General features: G+C 37.9%; 1 protein-coding gene across 1 annotated transcript in view; it reads right to left on the reverse strand.

The window, feature by feature from the left end:
- Window positions 1-16,780, reverse strand: part of RSF1 (remodeling and spacing factor 1) — a 64,243-nt gene that overhangs the window by 8,392 nt on the left and 39,071 nt on the right. The window contains exons 7-15 of the mRNA XM_064644849.1: window positions 14,916-15,113; window positions 13,611-13,715; window positions 12,915-12,994; window positions 10,973-11,027; window positions 9,556-9,665; window positions 6,516-6,583; window positions 5,360-5,567; window positions 3,529-3,752; window positions 1,211-1,402 (exon numbers count right to left, since the gene is read on the reverse strand). Of these exons, the coding sequence (XP_064500919.1) occupies window positions 1,211-1,402; window positions 3,529-3,752; window positions 5,360-5,567; window positions 6,516-6,583; window positions 9,556-9,665; window positions 10,973-11,027; window positions 12,915-12,994; window positions 13,611-13,715; window positions 14,916-15,113 (1,240 nt within the window). The remainder of the gene's footprint in view (window positions 1-1,210; window positions 1,403-3,528; window positions 3,753-5,359; window positions 5,568-6,515; window positions 6,584-9,555; window positions 9,666-10,972; window positions 11,028-12,914; window positions 12,995-13,610; window positions 13,716-14,915; window positions 15,114-16,780) is intronic.

The raw sequence follows: 16,780 nt of genomic DNA on the forward strand, positions 1-16,780 counted from the left end.
ATTGCCTACACACTGACAGCCTTTGCACTGATCTTTGATGGTTTTGATGAGAAAAGGAGAAGGATGAAAAATCAAATGGCAAACTTAATTTATTGTCTCCTTGTGATTTCCATTAGAAATCCATTTCAAAGGATATTGTTTAATGTAGGTTCAAGTTGATAGAGACTGTTAGCGCTCCTCTATTTTCAATGTAATACAATTCTAGTAATGTTGTTACATATTTTATGGTATAATGCAGGAACTGTGGGAGAGTGCTGGAATGGTACTTAATGGTGCTGATTTTAATACGCAGAAAGCCAGCACCAAAAATACCTGAGGAAATGGAATTTCATGAAGAGAAGACACTGTCAATCAGGCACTGTTTAAAATCACAAGTGTAGGCAGCAAAAAGCCACCGTATAGTGAATTCTTGAGAACAGGCTGAATTGAAGTGTATGATCATGATTTTAAGGTACTATATGCACTTGCATCACATAATTGTTTCCCCTCATCTAAGAGGATGCTCTAACACTCTCTAATTTCAGGGCAGCCCTTCCAAAACTGAGGTGCTTGGCCTGTCAAGCGTGGCTTGTTTTCTGAGGAAGTCTGGCATCCATTGCAACCCACACTGCTCAGCATTCAGAAAGCTGGACCTAAGGTCTCATAAGGTGCATGCCCAGAACCCAAGGCATCCAAAGTCAGTGGTTGCTTTTGTAAAAGCTAATGAATTATAAATCAAAAACCAGTCACTCATGGTGTGATTGACATTACTAAGACAGGCTTCTGCCACACTTAGCACAGGTCCTTAAACAGGAGATGGAATGAGTCTAAACCACCAGCACAAACACAGTCAGGGCACCAGAGGCACTACCCTTTCTTTTATAAAAGAGAATCTTTAAAGGCTCGTGGGATGGAGCTTTATGACCTCTTAACAGAAAAGTGGTGAGACAGTTATATTAGTGCAAATTTCAGAACCCCAGCATTCTGTGCCAGATACAGTAAATTCAGACCTGGAAGTCAGGATTAGGGACAATGAAACACTTTCGAGAAGTGACTCAGTTAACAGTGCATCATGAAGTACCAGTGGGCTGTTTCAGAAAGAAACAGTTTCTGAGAAATATCAAGGACCTGAAAGACGATTCTCTGAAATCTTGGAATTATATACAGTTTTCCCTTCATGGTAATGCTGACAATATACGAGCTCCTGCGAACACCACACTGTTTATTTTACCTTCACTATCTGAAGTGGAGAGCCTGCGCTTGTGAACTCTTCTTAACTCCTTCCCATATCGGACACTTTTCTGTGAGCCATCACTTTCTGAATCTTCCTTATAATTAACTTGTCTCTTCTGATTCCGTCTTGATCTTCTCCTCCTAGTTTCCAGGTAATCATCATCACTGTAATCTGTGTACTCACCACTCTCTGTATAGAAGAAAACAGTGACATCCATTGTTCCAACAAAGCAAACTGCTCTACATAAAAAAATTTATATAAGCTTTAGACCACCAATAAAATCATGTGCTCTTCCAGGACAGACAGTCTCAGCCATTGTGCCTCATTATTCTGACCCATGCCAGCTCTCCCATTTATTACCAGTGTAGAATTCTGACCCACTCCAGCTCTCCCATTTATTACCAGCGTAGAATTGCTTGATTTTAAAAGTTTCTCAAAAACCCTTTCCCTGTCTCCCTCAAACTCCTCCAGAAGGTTTCCTTCCAGTGTTTTTGTTGCCTCATCTCTACTGGCACCCAAGATGTCTCTACAATTCCTGACAGTGAAAACAACCTAACTGAATCACAGTTGATGGTGCACGTTACCACTGACACTGGGAAGTCCATTCTGCTTTTTAAATTTAAATAAATAGTACTCTACTGGAAGATTTTTAAGAACAGGTAGATGAAAAACCACTGACAAGATGAAACTCCAAGATCTGAGTTACAGAATTTAAATTAACAACAAAAATCAGTTTCTCTCAATCACAGGTTTGCTTAAAACAGAAACCATACAGAAGAAACTTACCATCAATCACAGTTTTTCCTCCACCAGTCTACTGCAGCTAGTGTCTTCAAAAACTAAATTTATTTACATCAGATGAAAATAGCCTTGAATCAACTTTAGCTGCTTTTCCACTGAGCTATGCCAGAACAATTATCCCAACATACATTTCTATACAAATCTCATACTCTGTTCCTAACTTAGTGATTGACATGAGTCACAGATCAAAGTGGCATCCTCTTTACTTCCTAAAATATTAGAGAAAGAATCAGAGCAAGTCAGCAAGAAAAACCCCTTTCAGAAAGAAATTCCATCTCTGGAGACTGAAAACAAAGCTTGCTCACAGGGCACCTGATTTCCTTAGCTCAAAAGTAGCTTAAAACAGGATCCTGAGGGACAGTAATGAGGGTAAAAGAGAGAAACACATAGTTAATGCTATACTTTTAGATATAGATGGCAGGATACTGGAATCAATTGATTTTATCACAGGTGTGTGTCCACTGGGAAACAAACAAGTTGCTCTTGTACATTACAAAATATATGAACAACCTCTTCATACTTCTGCCAGTATCTTCGTCTAAGAGCTTATGATTAGCACAATGATGTATTCAGGACAGGGAGACAGCAACAACTGCACGTGCATATAGCTGTCTTCATCTGTCTGTGCACAAACCCTCCTTTTGGAAACCAGTACTCCAAAGCAACTTACTCCAACATGGTCATCTTCTATATTGTAGAAAGACAGATAAACACTGGAAAGATAACACACACTACAATAAGTAAACACTCCAGTATAGTTAGTACCTTAAATTCACAATAAAAATAAGTAAAAACAAGTGCTTCTGTATATGGCACTTTCTAGTCTGTGACTCAAATGAAGCAGAAACAGTCTTCGGAGAAAGATGCTGATCATGAAAAGGTTTAAGGTAGTATTCTCACACTTCAAACCATGGCAACAGAAAATGAACTGGTTGAAGGACAAGTAGAATACAGTGAATTATTAGGTTCTTCTGTGATGCAAGAGTCTTCAGTTACTAAAGATTTTAAGGATAATTGTAGGAGAGAGAGAGGCAAGGTGTTATTGTTTGCCTTCAAGTCAACTGGAAAACACAGAATGCCTTAAAACTAGAAGTTTTCTTCCATACAAAGTGATGGAAAATGTTCCTTTCAGGAGCTTTTTCTAAAGTGTTCAGAAGGTCTTCTAGCAGCTATAAAGCCTCCATTCCTTCTCTTCCCTGCAATCATGTGCCAAACAGGAACGTATGGGGGTAGCTGCAACTATCCACAAAGCTGGCCTTTAGAATCATAGCATAAGCACTCATTTAAACACATAATTACCTGAAAATGCCAAGAACCTAGTGCTCAATACCAGTTCCCTGCAGAATATTGACAGCAGAACTATTAGCAAAGTGCTTTACAGCAAAGATCTGACACATCTGACTTTACCAAAGCAAGCAAACAAGTTAGTGTCAGTTGCAACAGGAAACTGAGATTTCCATTCTTTCTCTTTCCAGTACAGAGCATTTAATATATCTAGGACTGCTTATACTCACCAGACTCTCTGCTTGAATTTTCCTCAGAATCTTCATCTTCATCATCTTCAGAGTATTTTTTCTTGGCTGTTTTCCTTCGTAACCTCCTGCTTTGCCTCATGGGCCTCGAGAGGTGTCGCCTGGATATGCGGGCACAGAACTCTGAATCACTGTCCTCGTTTGATGGTGGGTCATCTTCACTTTCATCCAGATTTTCCTCTGATATAACAAACTCATCCTGAGATCTGCTCAAAGAAGAACCACACACAACAGAGATCGGTATTGAAAACAAAGGACTGAGATAGTACCTGTGTTTTACAAGTCAGTGGTAAGTGTCCTCTTACAATCAGAAACAAAAACAAAAGGCACAAATCTTATCATGAGGAGCGAAGACCCTGAGAGAGCAGAGTGCCATCACTGACATGAGGTTTCAGCTGTATATTTGGGATATAGCTCTACAGTGCATGACATTACACAACAGATTAGAACAGCAGGTGGATATAAAACTCTGTCAAACCAGCACCACAAGTGACATTAAGATAAGACAGACTCTAGAGTGTTCACGTAGTTCACTGCAATGTAATGTCTGCACAGAAATAACTGTGGGGGGGGAAAACACCCACTATGTTCTAGGAAAGGTGACCTTCCCTTCACAAACCAACTAACTATGCAATTTCTGAGAATCAGAATATTGTGTCTTAACACAAAACTATTGCTCTTATGCACCTCACAACCTTAACAGCTCGTAACACTCCCATCATTTCAGAAGTGAGCCAAGGCTTTTTTAAAAACCATTAAGCACTGAAGGTACCAGCTGCTTGCGTTTGTGTTAAATTCCAATATAACATCCAGAAGGCCCTCAGCAGAGGATGGAGTTGAAAATGCCTGACTACACTTCAATATATCAATGCACCAATGCCAGATTTCCACATGCTACATTCATTGATTGAAAATTTCCAGCATATGTAGCTCAATTATTCAGGGTGCCACTGAAATGTCCTCAGCATGGCCACAGGTGAAAAACAAAGCTCAAAATTTGCATCTGTCTTGTATAGATTTTTCATACACTTAGTAAATAGACTCAGTGACTGGTGTAAAACTTTAAATGTTGCTGGTAAAGACCCTACAGCCTCATGCTTCATTATGTTTCTTCATTGAGGCATGAAGTTCATCTAAAATTATCAAATTTTTCAACATCAGGAATTGTACAGACTGAACAAGGAGAAATTTTGTGCAAAATGAGTTTCAGTTAGCCAGAGCAATATTCATTTAGCATGTAAAGCTTCACGTGACACCTATTTGTTTTCTATAGTATAAACCACTTCTTTGGCTGTGTTCAAACTCTATCTCCTTGAGAGCAGCAATCAAAAACTCATTTCAGAACCTGTCAAGTTCTGTATGCTCTAAATAAGAACATTTTCCTCTTCCAATTTCTAAAAATTGGTTAAGGATTTCTGCTCGACAGTCACATCAGCCAGAGAACTGAGCCCACCTGGCTCCTTCACTAACAGAACTCTTTAGTGAGGCCTCAAACATCCCAGTAACATTTCCAGATCATGTTTTGCTTAAAATACAGATCAGATGATTTCAGCACATGGATCCAGAGCGCAGTTTTTCCAGTACAATGACATTCCCCTAGGCCAGAAGGACCCCAAGGCAGGGGGTTTGGAACTAGGTGATCTTTAAGGTCCCTTCCAACCCAAACTGTTGTATCATTCTGTGACTTCTGCTGGCACTGTGCAGTGCCATCCCAGCACTGGGAACATCCTCCTGATGATCATTTCAGGGGCACTGCAGAGTCACAGAAGCCTGCAGTGGTCAGTGACTTATGGAAGTTAAATTGCAAACCTACCCATCACTGATCTTGAATTCATCCTCACTCTCTTCTTCATCCAGATTACTGTCACTATCCAAGTCATTTAGTCGCCGTCGTTTCTTGCGTCGTGCTGCAGCAGCCCTTTGTGGTCGCTTGCTTTCCTTCCTTTCTTCCTCTAGGATTGTGGAAATGTCTTTTCCACGGTGACCTGTGATGTTTGACATGTCTTTGCCCCTGCCAATGCCTGAATTAAGTGACACAAAGGGATAAAAAACAGCAAGTTTATTTTCTTGTTTAACTTGTACAGATCTTTCTTACATGCTTCAGCTTATTTTCTGTAAAAGCAGAGTATTTTTTTTGTCAAGCAAGACTCTGTCCAGACTCTTGTTCCTGACACACAAAGTCCAGCTGTGTCCACTTGGAAATACTGAGGTCCAGGCAGAGGGTTGAGACTCGGTTACGTTTATTGTATGGGCCTTGTGTTACACACCCAAAGACACCTGATTTTTACATTGTCTGTGTACATTCATGAGCTTCTGAAAACTGGTGTCTGTAGGGAGATGCCACAGGCCAAACAACTGAGGAACAACGTTTCATGGCTGTTTTCTCCAGGCAAGTTAAGGTGATGCAGAAGCACAAATCCATCTCCACCTCTCAGACAGTGCTGAAGATCTCTCTTTTGGTCCCCTGTGTTGCCCTAACAGGCAACAAAGAACAGAATTTCACTTTATTCATGTTCAACTGAGAAGTGCTTACAGAGGTGGATGAATATTGTTAAGACAACTTTGTACACCCCATCTTTACGGGGTCCAACTGCAGACCAATTTATGAGCCCTATTTTTACAGGGGAAAATGTCAATAGCCCTGCTGCCATTCCAATCTCAAATCCAAACCTTAGCCAAATAATTTTAAGAGTTTTCTTGTCATACTTATTCATTGTATATAACAAAACACGTACAAGTTGAATTTAACTATCAAGGCTAAATACTTTCTAACATCTTTTGGCAGCCTGGGATGGCCATTCCTAATGGAAATTCTTTAGTTCACTTCCAAAAATACGGCAGCAAAAAAACTCTATAAACTACAAAGTTTAAGGGGTAAGATTATATTTGTTGCTTCTCATATCAAAATAAATTCGTCTCAATTTTCTTATCACCACTGCAGTGCAAAACAACTAACATCAGAAACATACCTCCTCCATCAGCTTCCTTGATATCATCTTCAATTGCCTCATCGATTGCCTCATCAAATTCATCAAACCTAAAAATAACAGCTTTCATTTACCACTTTGAAATGAACTCTAATTAAATATATTATGAAAACATACCTCAAAATCTAAAGAAATAACCCTGCTTTAAGGAATCACACTGCACAGACAGTGGTCTGGATATATAATAAAATAACTAAGATAATGGGCCAGATGAATAATAAAATAGATATTTTTTTAAAAGATGTGTTTCTTGTTTCTATTTCCTAAGAGAATATTTGTCATTGCCTGGCTGTATTACTATCGATTTAGGTGAACAGAAATGCGGTTTCATTTTATGCGACATATCCCTGAATTAAACAATATATAATCTGAAAGTTCTTTAACATAGTTTCAGTGGCATTTTTCAGGCAAAGCATTAATAATTTTTTCCACACCTTTTATGAGATGACATATGTTCTACCAATCTTCAAAACAGACTTTCTGAGAAGCATCTATTAAAGTCAAGGTAAAACTATTCATTCTGTCTACATTTTCCTTCAAAACTCATTTCACATAGCTGCTTTCTCCTCTTAAAGCTCACGATAATCATACTTTGTGGATCTGCAACATCCTAAGCTGAACAGATAAAACAAAACATATTGTCCACAGTTCCTTGTGATTCTGTAAAAATAACCTGTTATACAATGTTACATAACTAAAAAGGACAAACAAAAGCAAAATATTTGAGTTTGTCCTTCAGCAACTTTTATAAAATTGCATAAATCTCTGCACTCTGAGTAACTCATTTAAAGGGAACAGCAAATGGAGGAAAAGGGATCCAATTCTTTCAAACAGACAACCTCAGTTTGTGCCTTCAGTTATGAATTCAAATTCCGTAAAAAGGGATTGTTACCTGTTCCACCAAATAGATGCCTTGAGCTCCATCATGCAAAAGTACAAAATTTATTAACTATATAGGAAAGACATTTCATTTAGATGCAAGTTTTTTGTCTCATTTTTTAAAAAGTAAATTTTTTTGCTTGTTTTTAGTACAAACGACTAACAATTGGACAATACATTCATTAAAGATTCCATTTTGCAGTCATGAAAGAAAGATTACGGTTATATTTATCTTGATCCTCCATAGGAACCTCCAGCAGAACAAGGAAAGAATAAATCTAATCCTATACTCTGTAATTCAATAGTAAGCATAAAACACTTCCTCCTTTAAAAATAAGGTGATGGGCTTCTGGTATCTTTATATTCCCTCAGAATAACTGCATGTCACATTCAAAGCAGCTTTACCCAGCAAGGAAATAACTCTGAAATTATTCCATCAATAAGATTAGTTCCACTCTACTCAAACCCTATATTCTCTCCACAAAGCTACAAAGAAAACCCAAAATCCCACCTCTTCAAAATGTGAGAAATCACTTAACACTGTCAAATCACTGCTAACAAATAACCTGAGCTCAGCCACAAGCTGACAGCTCACTTGTCCATTAAGTGTAATGGAACATAATTTCTGCTGCTGCTGCTTTATTCGTGGTGCAGGTTTTTGCTAACTTGCTCGCAGGAGGACTCAAGAAACGACTTGGGTGATACGAAGGGATTACAGATCTTTAGACAACCAGGATGCCCCACAGTACAGATCTGTTTGTAAGCAGAATAAGGCATTTAGCATTTATTTTCCCCTGCTGAGGGAAAGCACACAACTCTCAGTGACACCAGCAGGACTTCACTGTGGACATATAAATCTGACACACTGATACATGCAATATTTTCACCCACTCAAAGTTATGTGGATGACGTAGTCTGTAAGAAAAACTCTTATCCTTTTGTATCAGAAGATTGATTTTTCCAGAACATTACTTCCAATAAAAAATATTGTCTTTGCACAACATGGGTCCTGCTGCAGTTGTGCCACATACCCTAGTGTTAAGGGGTTTTTTCTCTTGGTCAGATGCTGGCTGACCTGTCATTAACATAACAGCAAATCTATATAATCTTGCCTGTAGCATAATGTTCCTTACAGGAATACTTAATTTCTCAAAGCAGCAATGGCATTTTCTTTAGTGTGACTTCTGCTGTTCATGTAAAAAGGTACCAAAAATCAACTGCTAAGCCAGGTCAGGCCAAGTTTTCTGGCCAGGCTGGAATGCCTCTCCTCAGCAGCAAAACCAGACTAAGTTCAATGATGGTTATTGTTGGAAGGCTTATTGTTCCAATATTGTAATGTTCTCATTTTTGATGATAAAGGTCTGCATAGAGTAAGTACTAGAAAGTATTTTTTAAATCTTCCTAATGCATCTGGGACAAAAAAACACAAGCTCTCAGGCAACCACATTATTTTTTTAATCCCAAAGGTATCCTACTTGCCCGCTGGACTGAAGAAGATATGGAGGGTTTAAAAGTATTATTTAGATATATAAAAATAATATTGGTAATACACTGGGAACAAAAGACATTAATAAGATCATGCTGAATTTTGGAAACCTTAGGTAACCTATTCTACTTTCAGAATGCACAGAGTTTAAATATCTTGCGTTTTCATTGACTAATTGCATTCTTATCAAAATTTCCCTAAAGAGTTACAGACCATTTTTAGATGTACTGTCTCATAATTACATTTTAAGTCTCATGCTCCTTTCATGTAAAGAATGTGCAAGGTGGGGAGGGGGAAGAGAGCAAGGAATTGAAGGCCTTTAGACACAAGCATAAGTCTCCCTTGCAAGAGAAAGAAGAGGTTTGATTCACCTGCTTTAATTCACTCCAGAAACTGCAGTAATGCCAAGACCTTCTCCAGTATTCCTGAACAAAGTACCATACACATTTTTATTTTTTTTATGCATCATCCCTTCACTATACCACCTCATGCTGTCACAACCACCAAGCATCACTAGCATTCAGAGGAAAAAACAAAGACACTTTAGTTGGACTTTTCTTTTAAATGTAAAAGTGCATGTGAGAAGTGGTGGGGTGATTCAGAAAGAAAGCACCTGTATGACTTCTGCTGTACAAGCCATTTAAACAAGCTGCTGACCTGTAGCTTATGCACTTTCGAGTTCTGGTAGATCTCCTTTCAAGCAGTTTTGATTTGGGCTTTTTGGAATCTTTCTTCTTTTCTTCCTGACCTTCAGGTATTTCTGGCTCCTGTTCAGGTAAGACAGAAGTGTCAAAAAGACATACCTCCCCCCTCCCTTTCATCATTATGACTGAAGTCATGTGATTCAGATATTCATACCATCAAGAAAGCTCATATGCCCAACACAGCACATTTTGGCTTCTAATATAATAACTTGTTACAGCAGTTCAAGTGAACACTTGCACATCTCACCCTTAATGGCTACATAACTTCCCAAACACAGAGTTTAAAGGTTCAGCCTACTGTATCACTGTGCTCACACTGCAACGCTGAGATTGTGCCTCGGGTGACACTCCCAGGACTAGTAAATGTGTCAGCTGAGCAAACTGTGGCCAGCATCTCTAAGTACTGAGCACAGGGACACCTCTACATGGTGCACTTTCAATAAGGTTCCATGCAGGTTAGTTTTATTACACTGTTTCCAAGTTATTAATTTAAAAGAAAAGTAATCCACCCCTAGTCTTTATTTTTCAAATATTTTCTCCCAAGCATAGACTCTTTGGCAAGTTTGTAAAATCTGTTATCACTTTTAAAATCTGTTATCACTATCCAGAGACAGGGAGAGAAAGTTGGCCTTGAAACAGTCAGGCAGAGTGGAAAGTCTATGTTTAAAACAAACTAAAGTTTCATTCTAAACTGCATACAACAGATTATATCATTCTGGATGAAGGCATTTGGCTAAGACTTCAAGAAAATGGCTTTAAAATGTATTTATGAAGTGAGAAGAGGCTGTTCTCCATGTGAGTAAAAGCATTTTTCCTCTTCTGTCAAGGGAAACCATATAAAAGCATAATGAAACATTAAATGTTTATAGTTTTTAATCACATGTGACCTTAACATCCATTTGTTGAAGGCAAATGCTATGCTGCTAAGAGATACTACATATTCCCTCTGAATTATAAGCCAAAAGTGTTTGTTGCCATCCGTTCCAAAGGAAAGCTATGACAATTATCTCAGAGCTAGATAACTATGCAGCAAACACCAGAGTTAAATAACTGAATCCCACCTTTATAAAGTAGTGAATATTGGAGCACTCAATTCAAAACCCAGTTGTAATGGGTAGGAAGGCAATTCTGAGATCGCTCACTGACAGAGGACTCTGTGTGGCATCAGTTGGCTCTAATAAACACCATAAAGCTCCCATGGTTTCTCTGCTATATTCAGTCTAAAAGAGTCTAGAATTATTTCTGACCTGCATATAGATTGATTTTTCTTTCCAAGATGCTACTAGCACTTCTGACACACCACTGAGAAACTTTTTCCCTGAGCAGTTTGGAAAATAAAACCATAAAACAACACAGAGGCAGTAACTTACCTGAGGTGGAATGATGTTCTCGATACTGATACCCACATACACCAATCGCTCTTTCCTTTAGGAGAGAAAAAAAGTGAAAATAAGCTTACAGAAAGACTGCATATATCTAAAATAATGCTGCATTAGCACTGTTTGAAGCTCTTACTATCACTAGGCAGAAATATCTCAAGAGGATGTTCCAAGTGAAAACAGTTATTTTAGTTGGGATTATGTGCTAATTCTCATATGATTACATTTTCCTGCATGTATAATGTAAAAGATTTCCAAAGAGTTCTGACAATCAACAGTATTTGAAGATTGTGGGCACTGCAGAAATGATTGAACTTGGGGTGTAAAAAGCAAGTAAAACCAAACTGAAAAATATTAACATTATGAAGATTATGCTGTTAGATCCATAACTACCACCAATCTTGGAGGTGCTGAAAGATAAAACAGGAATTCAAATCACACCTGGAAAATTTATGTAAAGATAGGATGTGATCCAAAATGGATAAGTGCCAGATCTTAGATCTGAGCAGGAACAACCAACTAGTTCAAAGACTCTATTAAGTAGACAGATCCATAATGACAGAGTTGGATTTCTTCTCTTTGCCAAAAAGACACCACATACTGTGAGTTTTCAGAAACACTGCATTCAAGTATTTTTGTGCCCCAAACAATCAATTTGTTTTAACTTATACACTGAGCTGTTATAAAGACTATAATTTCCTCTAACATTATGATTCTTCAGCCTTTTTACCTTATTATTTGCTAAAATACACCATCATTAAGTTGGAAGGTTTCAATATTCAACTATTGTATCAAAGTGTCTATTATAACCCAAGCTCATTTCTCTTTTTAAGAAACTTCATAGAAAACTTAAAAAAATAGAACCTCAATTTTATGATATACAACATAACACCTCATTTGGTATGAGGATCAAATAGCAAAATGGTTGTAAGACATCTGTTTCAGACACTGAAAACTGCTATGATATCAACTGTATGCTCTCCTGTTAGATCATTGTGTTTTTATGCAACACTGGTGATTTCAAGAAAGCAGGACAAACTGGAAAAAGCTTGCATTCCATGTAATTTTTGCCAGCAGAATGTTTACCAAAGTAGGACCAAAAATATTGTTTACTACTAATGAGCATTCCCACCACAAAGCAAAGCAGCAGACACAGTTCCTGTGTGTCCTGTACTACTGCACAGATGGAGGCTGTGTGTAAGCTGAGCTCACTCATAAAAATAGCTAATAGTTTCATTCCCAAAGCTACAAATTCAGCAGAATTGGCAAGTCATGGATAATTTTACCACAGTGTGATCCAGATACAGTCTGAGCAGAAGTAGCGACATTAGAAACAATTGGTACCTGATCTGTCACTATCCTTGTGGCTGCTACAACAGCAATAACAGATTTGAAGGAAGCTGAAAGAAGACACGGAATGTACTTTGCTCTTCCCAGCACTGACTCACTACATCCCACGTAATATTACAGTACCTGCCCCAAATATAAGCCTGCTCAATTACTTTCTATAAAAGGGTGTCACCTTCTGCTGAAATTTGCCTTTTAAGATAAAATTCATACAAAATTCTGTTTAATAATGCATACAGATGTTATTAAATTCTGCAAAATATTCAATATATGTCCTAAAAGGTATAAATTACATAGACTGTGTTTTATGTTCCTCCTTTTCAAGTCTGAAAACTGCAGATAGGATGTTCCAAATATTAAGGCTGTTGTTCCTAAATGCATTAAATCAGTTTGCATTTAGTCTTTGGTATTGGCAGGGGTGGACACAAAATTTCATTCAAAGCTGCAACTTCGCTGACTCACTGCACTACACCAATTACATAACCTTGTAAATTTGGCAAAGTTTAACAGAATCTAAAGCACAAGACTCAAACCCTACATTAACGTGGATGACCTTTGGAGAAAAGTCAGTACCAGACAATAGTACCTGCGTTCCGCACGTTCCTTCTTTTTTAAGACAACATCCAGATCTTGTAATTGTTCTTCTAATTTCTCACAGAGTAATTTCTAAAGGAAGCAAACACAGTGTTAGTTTCTTTCATAACGAACTATTTTGACATTGAAATAATGTTCAGACGCTTCATTCACTATGTATTTGTCTGGAAGAAGTGTGAGTGCCTCACTACGCTGGAGGCTCCTCTTCAGTGAACAAGGCTTTACAATAGAGAGTGTCTTCCTAAAACACATGTGCTTCACCATCAAGGCCAGGTTGGATGGGGCTTGGAGCAACTGTGTCTAATGGAAGGTGTACTGGCCACTGATCCATCCCTCACTGTCTACTGCTTCCGCCTCCAGGATGAAAACATTTCTTTTGGGAAAAATTAAGACATTCTATCTATACTAGTCTTGAGATGATTTAACCAGAGATGGAGATAATCGGTGTGGCTGAAGATTGCCATCTACAAGTCAGCAACACAAACTAGCAGAAAAGAGAAGACCAGGTCACAAAACTCAGTTTTACTAATGGACAGGAGGGAAGATCAGCAGTCCTACCACTCATCCCAGCCTATCTGTTAACAGGAAAAAAAAGATCATAGAAAGAACTTGTTAAGAGTCTGAGCAAATCTCCACAACCACAAGCAAAGCTGTAAAGGAGAAGACTGAAGTCACACAGGAACCTTACATGCTGGCAAGGTGGGCAGAACCACTCTCCATCAGGGATTATCATCAACGGAGGGCGAAGGCAGGCTGTGTGGTATCCACTGTCACAAGAGTCACACAACAAAATCTGTGGAAATACATCATAAGTATCTTTTGGCACTCACAACAAGTAACAAGCTCCAGAACTATTTCCCCAGCCAACACAGAAGTGCTTTATACTTTGGACTGTGCCAAAACAAAAAAAAACCCTGTAGTTCCTTTCCAGGGCCAAGAGTGATTTTTATGGGGAAGTTTATGTATCACGATTTTTCATTTTAACACCAGATTTCCTCTTACTATGCCTTCTCAGTACTTAATACTACTGGACTACATAGACTGTGTGCCCTTAGTGTAGAATCTGGTAACGCTTTCCAGATCCTAGACTAAGTGAAAAACTCCATGTGAACAAGACGGGGTATGAACGGTTTTCCTTGTGCACTGATATCCTCGTGCAGAAAACCTGGCCTTTTTCCTCAGTCAGGATGATTTTATGACCCGGACAGTAGGGACAAAGCCTTACAGGCTCTTAGGGGCATCCAGAACTAGGCAACTATTAGAGTTCATACTTAGTTGGGTAAAATTTGAGATATCCCTTTCCATAAAACTGAGGAACAAAGCTGGCATAAGCTGTGTGTGTATTTACTGAAATATTTCTCTCTAACATTCTAAAGGTCAAACTTTGCCTCAGCTATGTCAGGATATCTGTCACACACCCTAGAGTGGGCTTACTTTGTGGATTCATATCAGGACTGCATATGATGGTTTCCCAGATAAACAGGAATCCATAATATCTACCACAGATGAACAGCAACCATAACCATGAGAAATAGTAAAAGCTCACTGTGCTCTTTCTGTCTGGGATTTTGCTGTACTCAGTCCTCAGGGTGATGTGCAGCTACATCCAATGAGGATGACCATAGCTGTGGCCATGTCATGTGACACTGGAAAGCAGACATGACACTGTTGGGGTTCTTTTTAATGCTGTCTCCTCTGTATTTATTGCAATTGCAGGCACAACCTAAAGCCTCACCCAGATTAATTCTCAATGGACTAAATTGTGTTAATACCTCATAAAAGATGATATCTTTGTGGCGGAAAACAGAAAAAATAACTTCCTTCCCTCCTTATCAAAGGTAACTCACCCACTTTTGTGAGTTTACCAGCTAAAACCTAGAAAGTACTCTCCTATGTACAGCCATCCCAAAGGCTGATGTGCCCTCAGACACCACCAAAGCCAATCCACCAAGTCTGACACAACAGCCCACAGAAGCTTTCCCCAAAAACTTACCAGCTCAGGGTGATTGGGAAGGCCACACTTCTTGCACGGCTCATCGTCATCAGCAGGTGCAACTTCTTCTTCCTCCTCTTCTTCCTCTTCTTCCTCCTCATCAGAGTTTTTTTCGCTCTCTGAGTCCTCACTTTCTTCATTACTTGAGTATTTCCACCTGCCACGTGTTCGTGTACCGGTCCACCGAACTTTGCTTTTCTGTAAGAGACACCATCCCAAAGAAAAAACAGGAAAGAAGCTCAGAAGAGTTTCTTCCCAGATCTTAAAAAATATTTGTCTCTAAAGTAAAGTGACTCATTTCAGTCAGAACAGCTGCAGTAAATTTACAGCAGAGCATTTCAATGAATAGATTCTCTTTCCAAGATCCTTAAAATGCAGCAGGATAAAGGGAGAAAAAAAATGCATCTATGTACAGAAAGAAATTTTCAAGTGAGATTTAAAAGAAGGAAGACAATTTTTTTCACTCAGCCCATTTTTACCTATTTTGACAAGGTAAACTCGGTAGTGAACATGGTAAATTCCACATTTAAACTTTCTGACTTTTTGACAATAGCTTGCCTCTACTCAAAGAGGATCTTTTTTCTGTCCCGCTGTCCCCTCATATAGTTTAAGCCTTTTATATTATTTATTTCAGAAAACATGTTTGTTTCTGAAATAAAATCACTGCATCTTTTAAGCACATAACTTATATCTAGGTCTTCTTTCACATTTATAGTTTTCAATTATTTTTCTTAAGTGAAAGGTGATTTAGTTGATACTTCTTTTTTAATAATCAAAGGAGCCTCTACCCCCTTTCTATCATATTTACTACCATATTTTGGATGAAAAACAGGTTCCAAATAAAACTCAGAAGCCTATTTTGAATTACTTAAAAATACTTTGTGCAACTGAGGTATTTTAGATTTAAAGCAACATGCCAAACAGAAGAAACTTTTATTCCTCTTGACTGACTTGTTTCTTACAGCCATCATTATCTCACAATTCTTCCCTCCTCAAAGATATTGACAAAAGAAAATAACTTTTCCAGCTTTTTCAACTCAAAGCATTTTTTCAATTTTGACTTAAGTACTCATAGATTCTAATGAGCTGAATAAATTAAAATGTACAAAATATTCTATTTCCCTTGCAGAATTAACTTGTACCACAGCAGTACTTGTCATATTGGTAAAATTTTGTTTCAGGTTCTTAACATTAATTTCCACCTCTTTAAGGGATTTTACTGTTCCATAAGCTTCAGTAGCAAAGGTATTTAAAATCCATTATAATATTAGATTAGGTTTTGGCTTCATCATACATCATCGTCATTTCAAATCTGTTTTTTAGAGACCCTTCTTTAAAAAGAAAAGTAACTCAAGGACATAAAATAGGCTGTTAAAGAATTTGATATTTTTTTATCTTGATCAAATAACAGCTTAGCAGCTTCAAACTTCTTCCTCTATCATAATTATTTTAGAACTTCTGTAGAAAAGCAAGCATCTTCTGATCTCTTCATCTTTCAAAACAGAGATCAAGTTAAAACACCTGTAGCAACAGTACTTCAAAATTCTAACCACTTACAGGACTTACAATCATTGTTACTTTTGTTTATTTTCTTTTTTTAATTAAAATATTTAAATGGAAAATTTATTATGACAGATTTTTTTCAGTATGGATGCTACCATTCATTGAAAAATCAACTGTTTGTTCCATTTATGAAGGTTATTCATTGAAAAATCAAGTGTTTGTTCCGTTTATGAAGGTTATTCAACATAGCAATATGTGAAAGAAACTTGCTAAATGAGTGAATGCTTTGGTAAAACTACAAAATCAGTCAAAAATGTGCTGCAGTGGAAAAACTGACAGGATTTTACAAGTTGATATAAAAA

This window comes from Pseudopipra pipra, chromosome 2 (assembly GCF_036250125.1).
Source record: "Pseudopipra pipra isolate bDixPip1 chromosome 2, bDixPip1.hap1, whole genome shotgun sequence".
In the NCBI taxonomy this organism is placed as follows: domain Eukaryota; kingdom Metazoa; phylum Chordata; class Aves; order Passeriformes; family Pipridae; genus Pseudopipra; species Pseudopipra pipra.